General features: G+C 42.4%; 1 protein-coding gene and 1 long non-coding RNA gene across 5 annotated transcripts in view; one reads left to right on the top strand and one right to left on the bottom strand.

Annotated features, from left to right (window-relative positions):
- The window catches only part of RPS6KA2 (ribosomal protein S6 kinase A2), a 169,731-nt gene extending 159,287 nt beyond the window's left edge, over nt 1–10,444 (top strand). For both annotated transcript variants that reach the window (XM_088666336.1, XM_088666337.1), the window contains 4 exons: nt 1,546–1,622; nt 2,718–2,835; nt 4,399–4,536; nt 5,230–10,444. In XM_088666336.1, the coding sequence (XP_088522462.1) occupies nt 1,546–1,622; nt 2,718–2,835; nt 4,399–4,536; nt 5,230–5,355 (459 nt within the window). In that variant the 3' untranslated portion in view covers nt 5,356–10,444. The remainder of the gene's footprint in view (nt 1–1,545; nt 1,623–2,717; nt 2,836–4,398; nt 4,537–5,229) is intronic.
- Nucleotides 325–14,652, bottom strand: LOC148686293 (uncharacterized). Of its 3 annotated transcripts, none has more exons than XR_015949047.1 (4): nt 14,078–14,652; nt 10,140–10,318; nt 4,199–4,527; nt 325–1,751 (listed from the first exon to the last, which is right to left on the bottom strand). It is a non-coding gene; the product is annotated as an uncharacterized LOC148686293 (long non-coding RNA). The 3 variants fall into 3 exon arrangements; XR_015949046.1 differs by having other exon boundaries at nt 4,199–4,336; XR_015949048.1 differs by having other exon boundaries at nt 4,199–4,336; nt 10,140–10,301; nt 14,078–14,627.
- Nucleotides 14,653–14,663: the final 11 nt, after the last annotated feature.

The raw sequence follows: 14,663 nt of genomic DNA, 5'->3' as shown, positions 1-14,663 counted from the left end.
ATGGAGTGGTGTAAATCAGCTGGATGAAGGTTCAGGGTGCAAAACGCTGTCAGAGGAAGAGTTAGACTCCTTTGCCCCTTTTCCTCTTTGTAAGAAATGTCACAGCTGTTTTAGCAAGCAGCTTTTGAAACTTTTTCTTCTCTAATGTCCTGAAGTTCACCTCCAACTTCACTCTGATCCCAGACTCCCTTGCCACTGAAACATTTGTCCAATTAAATTGAACGTTAGGAAAGCAGCCAAAGGGAATGGCAAAGGCGAAATAACATGCCTGCTTACATTTAGTCTTCTCTGTTTTACTTGGAATCCATTGATTTTCTTTTATTTGATGGCAATGTCATAATTACAACATGAACGATCATGGATTGTTAAGGATATCTGAGAGGAGGAATTGGCCTGCCATCTAGTGGGAGCAATTGCAGGAAAACAAGCCATGAATCACAAAGGCTGTTAATCTCACGTCAGTGTGTAAATTATTTTATTCTCCAGTTTTCATCCAAGTTAGGTGGTCTTTGTCTGTGGTCTTATAGACTGCTGGGGAAGATATTACAGATCTAGTGCCAGGTAGCACTCACCATACTTCTTAGGTTTTGGCCCAGCATGGGAGGAATTTTATGTAACTACATGCTGTGCTGTATTTCCAGTTTCAAAGTCTGATTTGATAATAACCTTTCTAGCTTACATGATTAAGACTCCCACAGGCAGTTTCATACTATCAGTATATAATAAAAACTAAAACCATACTATTGCTTTGTTTCAAAATCCATAGTGACTTTACATGTAGTCATAGCAATTTATTTCTGAAAACTTAAAGGCTTTTCTGATCAATGAAACTTAGTTTTTGAAAAACAGTATTTCATCATCAACTGCTAAAGTAATTGTACGCATAATGTTATAGTTGGTTACATGTTGAAAACTTTATTTGTTTGGAACAAATATGGGAATGAACAACTGCGTCTGTGGCAAAACAAGACACACACATTCATCGTATGTGACAGTTAGGAATGGAAAGATCTGTCAGTTTTCGTTCTCTCATTTTCTCATTTTTCCAATAATAAATTCAGTTTTCCATATTACTTCAGCAACTTACAATTAATTTTTATTCTTTTAAAAACAAACCTCATGAAAATTATTCAGCACATTTCTCTTAATAAACCCATGTTTGTTTGCAGTTTTGACTAAGGGACACATTTTTGCAAACAATTTCTCCTAACAGTATGCATTTTTAATGTTATTTGAATGCTATTTTTTCTAGTACTGTATATCCATTTTTATGCTCATTTCTCCCTAACATATGCATTTTGTAAACGTTGTTCAGTCGGATAACTGCATCACAAAATTCAAATAAGAGTGAATTTGGAAGGATGACTGTATTTCGGTTCTCATGCTGCTTTGGAAAGTGTGAATTTAATAAACACTTATTTTCCTGTCCAAGATGACCACTCTTACTGACAAGTTCAGGCAAATGTGAACCAATTTCTTGGTCATAAATTTCTTTCCAAAAAGAGTTTTATAACCTGTTTCTTCTACTTGTTCTCCTTTCCGCAGGTCCTGAAACGGCAAGGCTATGATGCAGCCTGTGATATCTGGAGCTTAGGGATTCTGTTGTACACCATGTTAGCAGGGTAGGTGCAAGGCCTTCCTAGTATCTTTGCACAAGTTGGAAGTCTTCCCCATGGGCTACTGCAGTGGCAGCCAAGTTTCCCTCCTGGACGTAACCAGTGCCAAGCATCACTCCAAGGAGCTCCTTTTTCCTGTTATTTATTGTAAAGAACAACAATCAAAGTGGGGATTTTACACAAAGTCTGCTGTCTGCTGAACAAATGGGATGCCTTACATGTAAACAGCAATTGTATGGATGACTTTTTAAAAGTAAATTGCAAGCATCGGTGGCCCAATCCAAATTGGGAGATCAATCCAGAGCAGGGTTAAAGCACCTTGTCCCCAACAACAGGGTCCCATGCTGAAACAGGGATCCCACACTGCCATTTACTTGTAAAAAGCAATTCACACAATTGCTAATTGCATGACTAGCATCACATCTATTTCAGCTCCTAATACAAGGTCTTATTCTTCTTTCTTTTTTGCTTTAAATATCAGAGTTGACACTTTCCTAAGTCTCAGGCCACATGCTAAACTATACATTCAAAGTACATTTCCCCCTCAAAGAATCCTGGGAACTGTCGCTTATTAAGGTGCTGGGAACTGTAGCTCTGTAAGGAGTGTACCAATCCCAGCATTATTGAGATGGGGGGGGATATGGTATAGTGTGTATGCAGATTCACCCCCACAGCACCCCACACCACCCCATTGTGCTAGATCTCAATTATTTGTTCTGCTAAGGGTTTAGTTCCTTTCTACTTAGGTATTTTTTTAAATAAAATAACAAATTAACCAAAACATTCTCCATTTGCAAGGAAGATAAATAAAGGGGACATTTTGGAGGGTGAAACACCCTTTTCCCCCCTCTGGATGTTTTGTTATGACTGAGACAGTTCAAAAGAGGTATTGTACAGTTGTGTTCGTGAAAATGAAGGGCCTCACCTCACAATTCTTGTTGTTACTTTAGTTAATTATGCTAATCATTTCCATCAATAATGCTGTTATTTCTTCAGTGGGTGAGGCCTGAAAAGTTTTATATAAGCTAAACCTATTATTATGCTCTGGTAACTCTGCATTGTGCAAACACCTCTTTAAAATACCCGTTTGTGGCTCAACAGATTCACTCCTTTTGCAAATGGGCCAGATGATACCCCGGAGGAGATTCTGGCCAGAATTGGCAGTGGAAAGTATGCACTTACAGGAGGAAACTGGGATTCGATATCTGATGCTGCTAAGGTAAGCATATAACATATTTTTAGGTCGGCCTTTCGGAACTTCCAAGGCTGTCTGTGACTCAAAAATGTATCAAAATTGTTTTCATACACATATTTTGAAAGAAACGTTATTTAGAAATGTCTACTTCAGTACAAATTTTTGTGTTTGTTTTTAAAACCATAGATTAAAACAGAAATAGGTAGAATGGACTTATGGGTGAATGAATGTGAAGGTAACACAGACCAGAAGTAGACTTATTCACCCATCCCGATCCTTAGTACATGAGAAAAGGAGTTAAAACAGTCTTAGCACATTACATGGACCCCTTGACAAGTGATCAACATCTTGTCCTTAATGACTAAAACTAATTCTTGATCACAAGGGGTGCCAACTTGAGTAAAATACTGGGGGGGAGGGGCAGGTAAGCTGCACCCCGCATCATTGATCACATGATGTACACATGCACAACATTTGAATGGCAATGCCCATCAGCTTTGGGGAGGCCTGGCTCCCTCAAATATTTTAAGGGGGGCAAAGGCACCTCAGCCCCCAGGACTTGACTCCTATGTTGATCACCTAATATGCAGAATTGGGCTGTGAATTCATTGCAGCGCCTTCAGATACCTTCTTAGGATAAGTTCAAAACTGTGCTTGAACACAGGGAAGCTGTTGCTAAAAGCCTCTTTTGCACAGTATCCTATCCATTGTGAAAATGGTGATTTGGAGTTTTAGGGCATTTCAATATAGTTGCTGTTTTTCTATGGCGGGGTGGCCAACTCCCAATAGACCATGATCTACTCACAGAGTTAAAAACTGGCAAGTTGGGGGGGTAAGTTGATAAGCTTTTTTAGGGAGGAGGGAAGCCCCATTTTTGGGTGCAGGGCAATGTTGTTAAATTTTTTTAGGGAGGAGGGTAGATAACGATCTACCTGTTGGACATGCCTGTTCAAATTCAGGTTGCCCAATTACAGTAGGTTGGGAAACCTTATACTGTACTGTACTGAAAACCTGCTTCTCCAAAAGATTGGACTACTTGCAAAAAAGGAAGTACTGGAAAGTGTGGGGTAACAGTTGCTTGACACAATGTAATCTAACCTCTCTACAAACAAATCAGGATGAATCCCCAATAAGCTGATCCTCTAAAAGCCCTTTAGTAGCAGGGAGGGAATGCACTAACTGGCTAGGACCACTTCCTTCCATGCTGCATTCTGTGTTACAACCCAGGTAAGCTCACTAATCCTCTGTTCTACCTGCCTAAAAGTCAACACTGAGATTGCTGGTTCATATACACATTTCCAAGAGAACATTCTAGAGAGTTTTGGTGTGTGCGATTGTGGCAGTATGTCTTTCCCTGCCCCACCCATACCCCACTCCAGCAACCTACCGTGGAACTTTGTTTGCAGTGGCTACATTCAAAGGGTGCAGGACCGGTTCTCAGATGATGAGTTCTTAGTGGCATTTTCCATTCCAGTATTCCATATTTTGAAACTGCCACCATTACCCAGGCTTTAAAATGGAAATCCTCATGGGGAAAAGAAAGCAAAATCACAGGTTTTCTTCTCCTCTGTAATTTCTCTTTAACAGGATATTGTGTCAAAGATGCTTCATGTAGACCCCCATCAGCGCTTGACAGCAGCCCTGGTTCTAAGGCACCCGTGGATAGTAAACGGGGAATATCTATCCCAGAATCAGCTCAGCCGACAGGATGTTCACCTGGTAAAGGTAAGTCCAAATGAAGCTGCTTTGTATTCTTGCATACAGTGGTCCAACATGCGGCCCTCGACACCTTTTTTGGGTGGCCCTTGGCAACATTTGTTGCCTCCTAGCCTTCAGGCTGCCTTCCCAAAGCTGGGTAAGCGAGGGACTGGGCTTTGGGAAGGAGGCATGAGGCTCTGACAGGGTCCTAGATTCCTCCTTCCTCCTTCCCAAATCCTAGTTCCCATCTGTCAATTAGTATAATGGATTGGTAGAAGTAAAGAGGAGTTGCACATACACATGTACAGCTACATTTTTTTCTGGGTGGGATCTGAAAGATCTGGTGCAAAGAGAAACCTTTTGAAATCCTCATTCCTCACCTATGTGTAGGCACATGCACACATGAACCAACAAACATGTACTCCTTCTCCAATATGCACTTTTGCTGCATATGAACATAAGCAACCATGTGCATGATAATCCGCAGTGTGATATATAACTAATGATTCAGCTGAGTCCCACAGTCAAAACTAGCCTTAGCGGTTGAAGAATATAGGCTCCTTCAGAAAGTAAAGAAGCAGTCATTGGGAGAAGCTCCCTTTGCTATAATGTCTTGATACAGATACCCCCTCTTCTTTAAATTGGGGGTGGGGAGTGGGACTGAAGAGGGAAAGCAGGCATTGTTCTTAAATCTGCATGGTTTCAATTTTTATTTTGCAGGGAGCAATGGCAGCCACCTACTTTGCTTTAAACCGAACACCTCAGGCACCAAGGCTGGAACCTGTATTGTCCTCCAACCTGGCCCAGCGGAGGGGGATGAAAAGACTGACCTCAACGAGGTTGTAGTGGTCCCAAAGAATGCCTGGTTGAAAAAAGGGAAAACATGCGCCACATGTTGCTCAGAGAGGCTGATCCGTATTGCTAATTTTGCAGGACTTTGGACTATTGGCACATAAATTGCTAAAATTAGCAGAACTCCAGCATAAGGCAAAGATATCCTTTGCTTTCCGATTCCTTTTGTTGCTTTTGTTTTTTAAGTTAATGCCAAGATCCTGAGTTAGCAGGTACTCAAAGATTGTCATGTGCCAATTTTTCAACTGCTGTACTGCTTCTTATTTAAGTGTATACCACTAAGATCCTATTCTCATTTTCTCCAAATGTTATTTTTGGGATCTTTTAGATGCTCTGTAAGACCACTTTTTGTAAGCAATTTTCAGTCGCTTTGGTTTTAGAGGTCAATTCTACCAGCATTTATGTCATGGTGAATTGTCACAGCTAGCAATTGATACTGCTACCCATTATCACCTGCAGCAGAGTTCATCTCCAAAGAGCTGAATGTGAAAGGAAGACGCGTGTGATGCTGTGAAATCAATGGCCTACTAAGAACGGTATTTAACATGAAGAAAGAAGAGCTGGCTGAGTAGTGCCTGCTGTACTTCTCAAAAAGCACCCTTCATGTGTTTGGTCTGTACAGCAAATAATGCATGGGGGGGATTGTGGTTGCACCCACTGATGCTGATAGCCACACATTCAAGGACATCATTTGCTCCTGACATCCATTCTTATATTAATTAATCAACTATCTATGCTTGGATAAATTGAGGGTATGGATCATGGATAGAGGCCCTTATGGCATCATAGGCCTGTATGTGGCGGCTCTGTGCAAATAGAACTTTGAGTGTGTGGAGGCTGTAGTGGGGCAGTAAGCATGACCTAGTCTCCCTATGGGTGGATGAATGAATGCAAGAATAGTGCTTTCTAAGGATGCTATACTGTGTTACAAACTCTCCTACTTTTATCATGGAGATGGCAATCTTTTGTTTGCCTGTTCCATTTAAAATAATGGCTCATAATGCCACATGATTACCTACATGACAAAATCACCTAGTCTCTGACAAGCAGAAGGGAAAGAAACTGTCAGCGGAGAAATTTCAGTGAGAAAAAATCTACAATATTTTTCTAACATCAGTGGAAACAGGTGTAACTGTGATGTTGAACTAGCATTACCTGACTGTATTGGCTTGTGTTGTGCATAAAGTGATTGACAAGAATGGATACGTTCCGCCTCCCACTGACATCAGTGGCAAGCGCTACTCTGGATTGCACTCATTGGCCACCACCCAACACAGACTTAACTTAAGCATGTTTAAGCCCTTCGAAATCTTGGGTTTGGCAGCTTTATGATTCTGAGTTGTATTGCGGCCAATATTTTAAGCACTTTACTTGACTTGCATTTTTATAATGGATTTCGCCACCTTTCAAAACTCTGCAGGAAAAACCAGCATGTTACATTGTCTCTCGTTTCCTCTTATGGGGGGGAAACGTGAAGACAGAATATTGTATCCTATAGATTACATTTATTTTGCTGAGTGGTGAAGCCATTCCAATACTAAACACAGCTTGGGAGATTGATGTCAATTGTGCCTGCAGATGCAAGAGAACAGATTTGTTGCATTAGCTACTGTAATATGCTCCTTAGGGTCTGTTTCTGTGTGACAGAACGTCATGTAATTTATTCTATTTTGTCCTTAATTTTTAAATTATATTTAATGTTTCATTTCTATGTGCTGTGCACACAGGACGGCAGCAGAGAAGCTGTTCTTGAAGTGTGACTTTTAGAATAAAACAATGCTGTGAAACTCCATAAAATGAAGGTTTTGGCTCAGGCTTGACAGGTGATAGGTATATTGTAGATATTTGAAATCTTGAACATGTGGACCTGTTTTTCTGTTGTGTTCACTTTTGCCCTTGCTTGCTCCTTTAAATAGAAGAGCCCAGTGCACCCAAAATCATCAAGAGCCCTGGCTATTTCCTAACAATCAGAGTGCAATTTCATTACTTCTTGGACTTGGACTTGGACTTGATATCATAACCCTACTCAACCAAGGGAATATTAGTCCAGTCCATAAGTGACTGCTGACTGTGTGTAAATATTGCCCTGTCTACCCACATATACCACAGGAGATGTTGCACCCCACTTGTAGAGTCTGTGTGGTGATGATTCACATCTATGGTGATAATGGCAGTAGGAGTATAAGTACAGTCATACCTCGGAACATACCTGCCAAGTCCGGGTCGTAAATATCCGGGATCGGCAGCGCGCGCATGACCGGAAGTTGCGTGACGCAACTTCCGGTGGCGCTTCGCCCTATGGGCATCAGAAAATGGCGGCGCCAGCGCCGGAAGTCGCTTCCGCGCATGACCGGAAACACGTAAAGCGACTTCCGGCGCCGGCGCCGCCATTTTCTGGTGCCCATAGAAGGGCAAGCGGCACCAGAAAAATGCCCGGGTAACAATTGCATTCTCCTCCACAGTCATAGCTGCCAAGTATCCCGATTTAAGGGACAATACCGGGATTTTCCGCTAAACGGGAGACCGCCGGGAAACGGTAAGAAAAAAGGGTTTTTCCCGGCGGATATGGGATACTTGGCAGCTATGCCTCGGAAGTCGAATGGAATCCATTCTGGAAGTCCATTTGACTTCCAAAACATTTGGAAACCAAGGCACAGCTTCCGATTGTACCTCGGGATCCAAGGTACGACTGTAATTTGCATTATATGCAATGCACACATTTAGAAATAACTGAAATTGCATGTTGCTCCTTCACAGAATCATGGTGCTTGGGTGCTTTTTCCCAGTGGAATATATTATGTGCCACAGATTAATTTTGTAATCCCTTATACTCTCTCATCCAGTTGGATTTAGAGAAGCATTGCATCTGATGTGCTTTTTCAGTCATTTCCAAATCTGTGTTTCATCTAATGCACTTCACTGGTACGCCAGTTGCCGGAAAAGGACAGTAGCTCAATGGAAGAGCACGTGCTTTGCATGCAAAAAGATGCCAGGTTCATCCACTGTTATTTCCAGGTAGGTCTGGAAAGGGCCCCTGTTTTTAACCCTGGAGAGCCACTGCCAGTCAATATTGACTTAGAAGGACCCAGTTAGTGAGCTGATCCAGTATTTTCCAACTGCCATTGCTACCATATATCTGAATTAAGTTTGCTCATGCGGGACAACTCGGCTGGTAAAGCATAAGACTCTTAATCTCAGGGTTGTGGGTTTGAGCCCCATGTTGGGCAAAAGATTCCTGCATTGCAGGGGGTTGGACTAGATGGCCCTTATGGTCCCTTCCAACTATACAGTTCTATGTTTTTCTAAGTAATCACCTTGGAAAATGCACTTGTAAACCCATGTGTGTGTGTATGAAGTGAGAATTGCATAGAACTGCTTGCGTAATTGCGTAACACCATGAGGCCACTTGTTATTTGGGGCAATTGAATCCCTCTGTTCTCAGGTGCTCAAACACACTAAAAAGTCTCCTATTGTTACAATTGTTTCAAGCACAGATATGGAGCTGTGGGTTTTGCCTTTGATTAATAGTTTGCCCCTTCCTCAGAGTATAGAGATACTGCAAAATCAGGCCTTTTCCTAAGGAGAACGAAACAACCAGTGGCTTTCACTTGTCTTGCATATGTGCTGTTCAGGTGCAAATAATTTCTTGGCTTTGGAAAGATCACTGGTTGGGTCTGGTGCAGTCCAAAACACCCAGAGACAGTGGTGTACTAGTCATCTGGAACCTGTGCAGAGACATCATCAGTATATTAATTCTCAGCAGAACTCCTAGTGCCACAGGGTTTCCAAGACCATGATTCACCTGGTTTAATAATAGACTCCCCAGCACCTTCTAGTTGCTTGTGTAGTGCAACTGAAATAACCACAGGCTCTGCAGGCTCCACCTCATGAGCGGGCAAACATACACACCACTCTGGGATCAGTGTCAAAGAAAGTGAGACTAACAAGAATGCTTGAGGCTTGTTTTGACAAAGCCCTGGACAGAAGAACTGTCATATCAGGAAGGCTGCCTTTTTGGTTCCCTCTCTAAAAGGCTTTTTGAAGCCAAATGTTTGTTTTCTTCCCATGCTCTCTAGTGCTGTTTATGAAATCATAAAACAAACCGGTGGGAACATAGATCCAGCTCTTCAGAACATCTTCCCCTGAGGGTTTTGAAGAGCTTGTCAGGGATGAAAGGGTGCATCATGATTCAGAGAAATACTTTACCCAGGAAGACTACATCACCTTTACACTCTCCTGCTAAATAGACTTGTGTAATGCCTTACAGATTGAACCCATCAAACAGGTGCAAAACCTGATCTGCAGGAAACAATTGGACGCTTTATGAGTCTAAGGAACCCAAGTGAGGAACCTTGCTTTTGTCATAGGCCACATTCCCTCAAGGGAAATCTATTGGGGACAATGTGCCAGGGGTGGGTAGGGACAGAACCAAAAGTGGGCAGGGCATCCCATTTCTCTCTATCTTTGCCACCACCTTTTCCATTTTCCTCCTCCTTGCCCCACACATGAAGTTAAGGAGCTGTAAACGGTTCATTTTGTGGTCTGTGGTTACGGAATAGCTTTTCTAGATAGCGGTGCAGCATTTTATTTGCCAACTCCACCTCCATGTTTGTGAACTGTTTGGTTTGAAATGTCCATGCTTCAACGTTTCATGTTTGAAAGGGGCTGCAGTGTACAGACATTTATTATATGTACCAGAGTAACTTTTTTAAAAAATAAACTTGGTCTTATGAAGTATAATATTTTTTATAGCACAATGATCATTTGGGACTTTGTACCTTGTTAGACACAATTGCATTTAGGGACGCTTCTTAATCCTGTTTTCTGTGTGCTGTGTCTACTGTTGCTGCTTCTACAGCTGCCGGCTTCAGCTGCTGGGTGAATGGTGTGAAGTTGTCTGAATTGGTCTTCAGAAGTCCACATGTCTATGCTGAAGGATGCTGGCAGAAAAAGATAACTGTGGGTTCAAATGGGCAAGAGTTTACTGTGACAGGTTCCTAGGAAGGAACCTCAGTATTGGCCTTCATCTGTACATCTCTATTTATAATGAAATACTGCAAAAATAAAACCTATTGTACCTTAATTGTTGATCTGACTCTTTGTTAAATTGAAAGCACTGGTCATGTTTAGTGATTTGTACTGAAGTCCTTCAAGTATACTCATTCATTTTTTTCTCATTCAGTCACATTTCCTTTCACTTTCAGTCAGTCACTCACTCTTTAGTAGCCCTAGGTCAATAGTGAATATCTCCATGCAAACATCTGATGTGGACGCAGATGCATAACCAGGTACCAGTGCACATAGTGGATGTCTCTCTTGAAGCACATCTCCATCTGGGACCACTAGTTACATGTAAAACACACAACTACAGAAAGGCAGAGAGTAGATGATAGAGTATCAGACCATCTCATAATGTAAAACCTCATGATCTTTGTGTTACAGAATGTACAACATATGGGTATAGGTATTTAAAACAAAAGAGCCCCTATCCACCAAGCCCACCAGTCATATCTACAGCATGCTCTTAAAGCACATGACTTCCCTCAAAGAATCCAGGAAACTGTAGTTCTGTTAAGGGTAAACTACAGTTCCCACAATTCTTTTGGAGACATGAATGTTCAAGTAGTATAAATGTGCTTTAAATGTATGGGGACAATATTCAGCTGAATAATTGTGCAAGTGCAAAGATTACTAGTGCAATGGGACTTCCTCTTTTCCTGCTGTGTGTGCCCCACACCGTCCCCAAATTTAGTCCAGAGGGTTGAGGGGAATGCCCAGAACAAATTTAGGGGGTGCATAGGGGGAGTAGAGAGGGGGCTAATATTCCATCACGTGAGAAATGCTTGTGTTGACAGAACAATTTGCTTAGTGCTACATTGAAGACAAGCCATGCTGTGGACATGATCCAATTAAGATAAAACATAACTTTTGGGCTTTAGCTATAACCTTCCTTTGTCATTTATCTGAGGCTCCTTCTCTCCAGTTCTAGGAGATGATTTTTAAAAAAATCCAGGCGATGAAAATTAAATGGGTGGAGGAAGCTCTCCATATATGGAGATGTAAAGGTAAAAACTGACCATTCTGAAAAATCAGAGTGCGTGAATCCTCTACCATGCTGAGTTCTGGGGTCTGCAGGAAACTTCAAAACCTAGAAACTGTTCAGAATAAGGTTCTTAGAACCATTCTGAGAACACATTTCTCACAACCAAAACTCTCAGAGCCATAGAAGCCGACCTCAATTCCTCTCTCATTGACTCCAATAATGTAGGAAGATTTCTCCGCCTGGCACACTTTTCCTTTCCCCTCTCCTCCTGAGTTGGGGATGGTTTGGGTGCTGTCTTGGTCCTGTCCTGATGCAGATGTTTGAATTGCATAGTGGGAGGTTAGTATACCATGTCAGTATACTTCTCCCTATGCCTCACCTATGACCAGGCCTGTGCAGAGCTCGTCTGAGGCCCAGGGTGGGAGCCTTGTTAGAATAGTTATACGTAAACGCAAACCAAAAACCAGCCAGTCCCTGGTGGGGCCCCCAGCCTGCTTAGCCCTCAAAGCCCTCCAAGAAGTGTACCCAGCTGCCCCCTCTTCCTGTGCACAGGCCTGCCTATGATTTCTACTCCATTTTCAGGGATCTGCAGGGAGAACTTTACTGGGGAAGCCTTTGCACAATGTGCAGAGGCACTTCCACAGGAGTGGTTTCAGATAAAGCCTCCACTTCAGAAGACTTCAAGAACTAGTGAATATAGGATTGCACTGTCTATGACGGAAGGATTTTATGGCTGACAGAAGCCCTGGATTGGTTCACAGCCTTCTGAAAAACTTGGCAGTTCACACTGTACTTGAGCAGCTGTCACTTTCCCCTTGATCCCAGTTATTTTGAAAAGGACATTAGTGTTTACAGTTTTCAGGACAGTCCTCCATCCAGCATACTCACTGTTTAATAATCCACCACTTATCGACCTAAATTGCCTTTTGTGTGTGTTTGTCAAGGAACTGGATCAACTGTGATGATAATGAACAAATTAGGTGAAGGGTTACTTGTCTCTTTCACTCATATAGTCAAAGAAACTGTCCCTATGGAGCTTGGGTATACTGAGCCCCAAGTGACATTTTGTGTGGAGATGTTCTGATTCTTCTTTTAAAAGCCTCTGTTAGCAACAAGAAGAATTCAGAACTTCTCTTGAGGAGTAAGAGCTGCAGGGATATAGAGAAATGAAGCAAGGTTAAACTACCGTAGTTCATAAAGCGTGCTGTTTATATCCAAAGGTAACAGGGAAACAGGCATTTTCGTTATCTCTTGCTTCTAACGAAAGATAACAGCAACCATCCAACTTGTTTGCCTGCATTAGAAGAGGCTAAAAGTCATGTTAAAAGGCAGCATTCCCTTGGTTAAAAATAATCTTTTCTAGATAAAGGTCTCCTTGCACTTTTGAAATTGAAAGCTTTTACAGAGCCATCCAGTAACTGTTTTAAATATGCCAGTGGTTCCTAACAGGTGGTCCGGGGACCCCCAGGGGTCCGCGAGCTATGCCAGAGGGGTCCGCAAGATGCTATTAGAATATTTCGTATGATAACAGATTTTTTGTTTTGGCCGCTTCCTGCATGAGCAGAGTCTAGCGCTAAACTAGAATTAGATAGAGGCAGTAGTTCTGCTGTATGCCGTTAGGTGGCGCTTTACAAACACTACTGTTTTGCAAAGAGGCAGCGCACGCATTCTACTAACGCTCACCTCCCCAAGATGCTTTGCGCGCATCGGCTTCATTTGTGCGCCACTGCGCAGGTACCCTGTCTTCTCCATTCCCCTCCCTCCTCCCTGGCGCACGCTGCCTCTTTGCAAAACAGTAGTGTTTGTAAACAAAGCGTTGTTTTTCGCGGAAGCTACAGTTTGCGTAGTTAAAAATGGACCGTTGGTTAAAAAGTGGTTCATCTCATTAAGAACTGAAAATTAAAACTAACTGTATACTGATGGAGTACTCTGTTGTAACTGTAAATAACGTATAAATATAAAATATAAAAAGACTCTTAATTTGGCTCTCACTTTTTAATTTTAGGATTAGGAATTAATGGGGGTCCTTGTCACAATAGCGGCTCGATGAGGGGTCCTCGAGAAAATTTTGTTGGGAACCCCTGAAATATGCAATAGGTAATATTCACTGTTAGTCATACTCAGAGCAGACCCATAGTCCATTTATTTCAATGGGTCTACTCTTGAGTATGATCTAGCTAGATATATTCCAATGTGTTTTGATTTAAATGTGGAAAACCAGCAGTTCACTTCTACTTTTAAAAAACTGCAGATGATTCTTATGTATCTAGAAGTGTGTGGGGGGGAATCCTGGCAACTAAAAAGAGGGTATCTAAAATAATTTATAACATTTGTACCCCACTCTTCAGCAAAACATAATCCCAGAGTACTGTATCTTACTTACAATCAAATAAGACAGCACCTGCCCTCAGACTTACAATCTATTCCCCGCCCCTAGTTATAAAAATGGCATTAAATTGAGTATCTATCTCTCTGTGTGTCTACTGAATTGAGACATAAACTAATGACATACTACGCTGAAGATCTGATGGCTGAGGGGCTATAGGATTTGGTGGAAGCACTATTAAGCTTGAAGAATGCCAGATGTATCATTGCCATTACAGCTACACCAGTGGAACACTCCAGATACTGTTCCACTGGGAAATATACAAGCTAATACCAGTCAAAACTTACCCTAGTATGTAACATTCTTGCATTTACATCATTGGAGTCTATAGTTCTTTCACCTTTATTTTCACATTGGTGAAGTTGAAAGATTCCAAGAATTTGGCTTCTGTTTTTGTGGAATGCAGGGGGAACAGTAAGCATAAGTGCATGTACTGCTAACTGGAGCAGAGGTGATGCAAACAATCTATTACAGCCGTTCTTCTTGCCCTTGACAGGCGAACTGAAAACCATGTTGGGGGTGGGGGGGATGAATAGCACGCCGTGCCATCGGCCCTAGCCAATAGGAAGCAAGCAGACTCTCGCGCGCAACCAATAGAGGCTCAGAGAAGCCCTGCCCATCATGACGCAAGGGCCATCGCCCGGCCAGGGGGCGGGAGTTAAAGGCCAATTTGGCTTTAAATGTTGTGGCATTCAGTTCCCGCAACGCCCCCCTCCCCGCGGCCTCCGGCACTTCTAACCAAGGGGCCCCTCCCGCGCTTTACGGCACCTCGTTGGAAAGTTAATGAGGAGAAGGGGCGCCGCCGCCGTTTGCGCCAATGGGCAGCCGGGTTGTGATGATAACGGAGGCGTTACCGTAAAGCAGAAGCCGGTC

Source organism: Zootoca vivipara, chromosome 3, assembly GCF_965207765.1.
Source record: "Zootoca vivipara chromosome 3, rZooViv2.hap1.1, whole genome shotgun sequence".
NCBI lineage: Eukaryota > Metazoa > Chordata > Lepidosauria > Squamata > Lacertidae > Zootoca > Zootoca vivipara.
The sequence above is the reverse complement of the archived record's forward strand: the minus strand, read 5'-3'. Positions and strand labels throughout refer to the sequence as shown.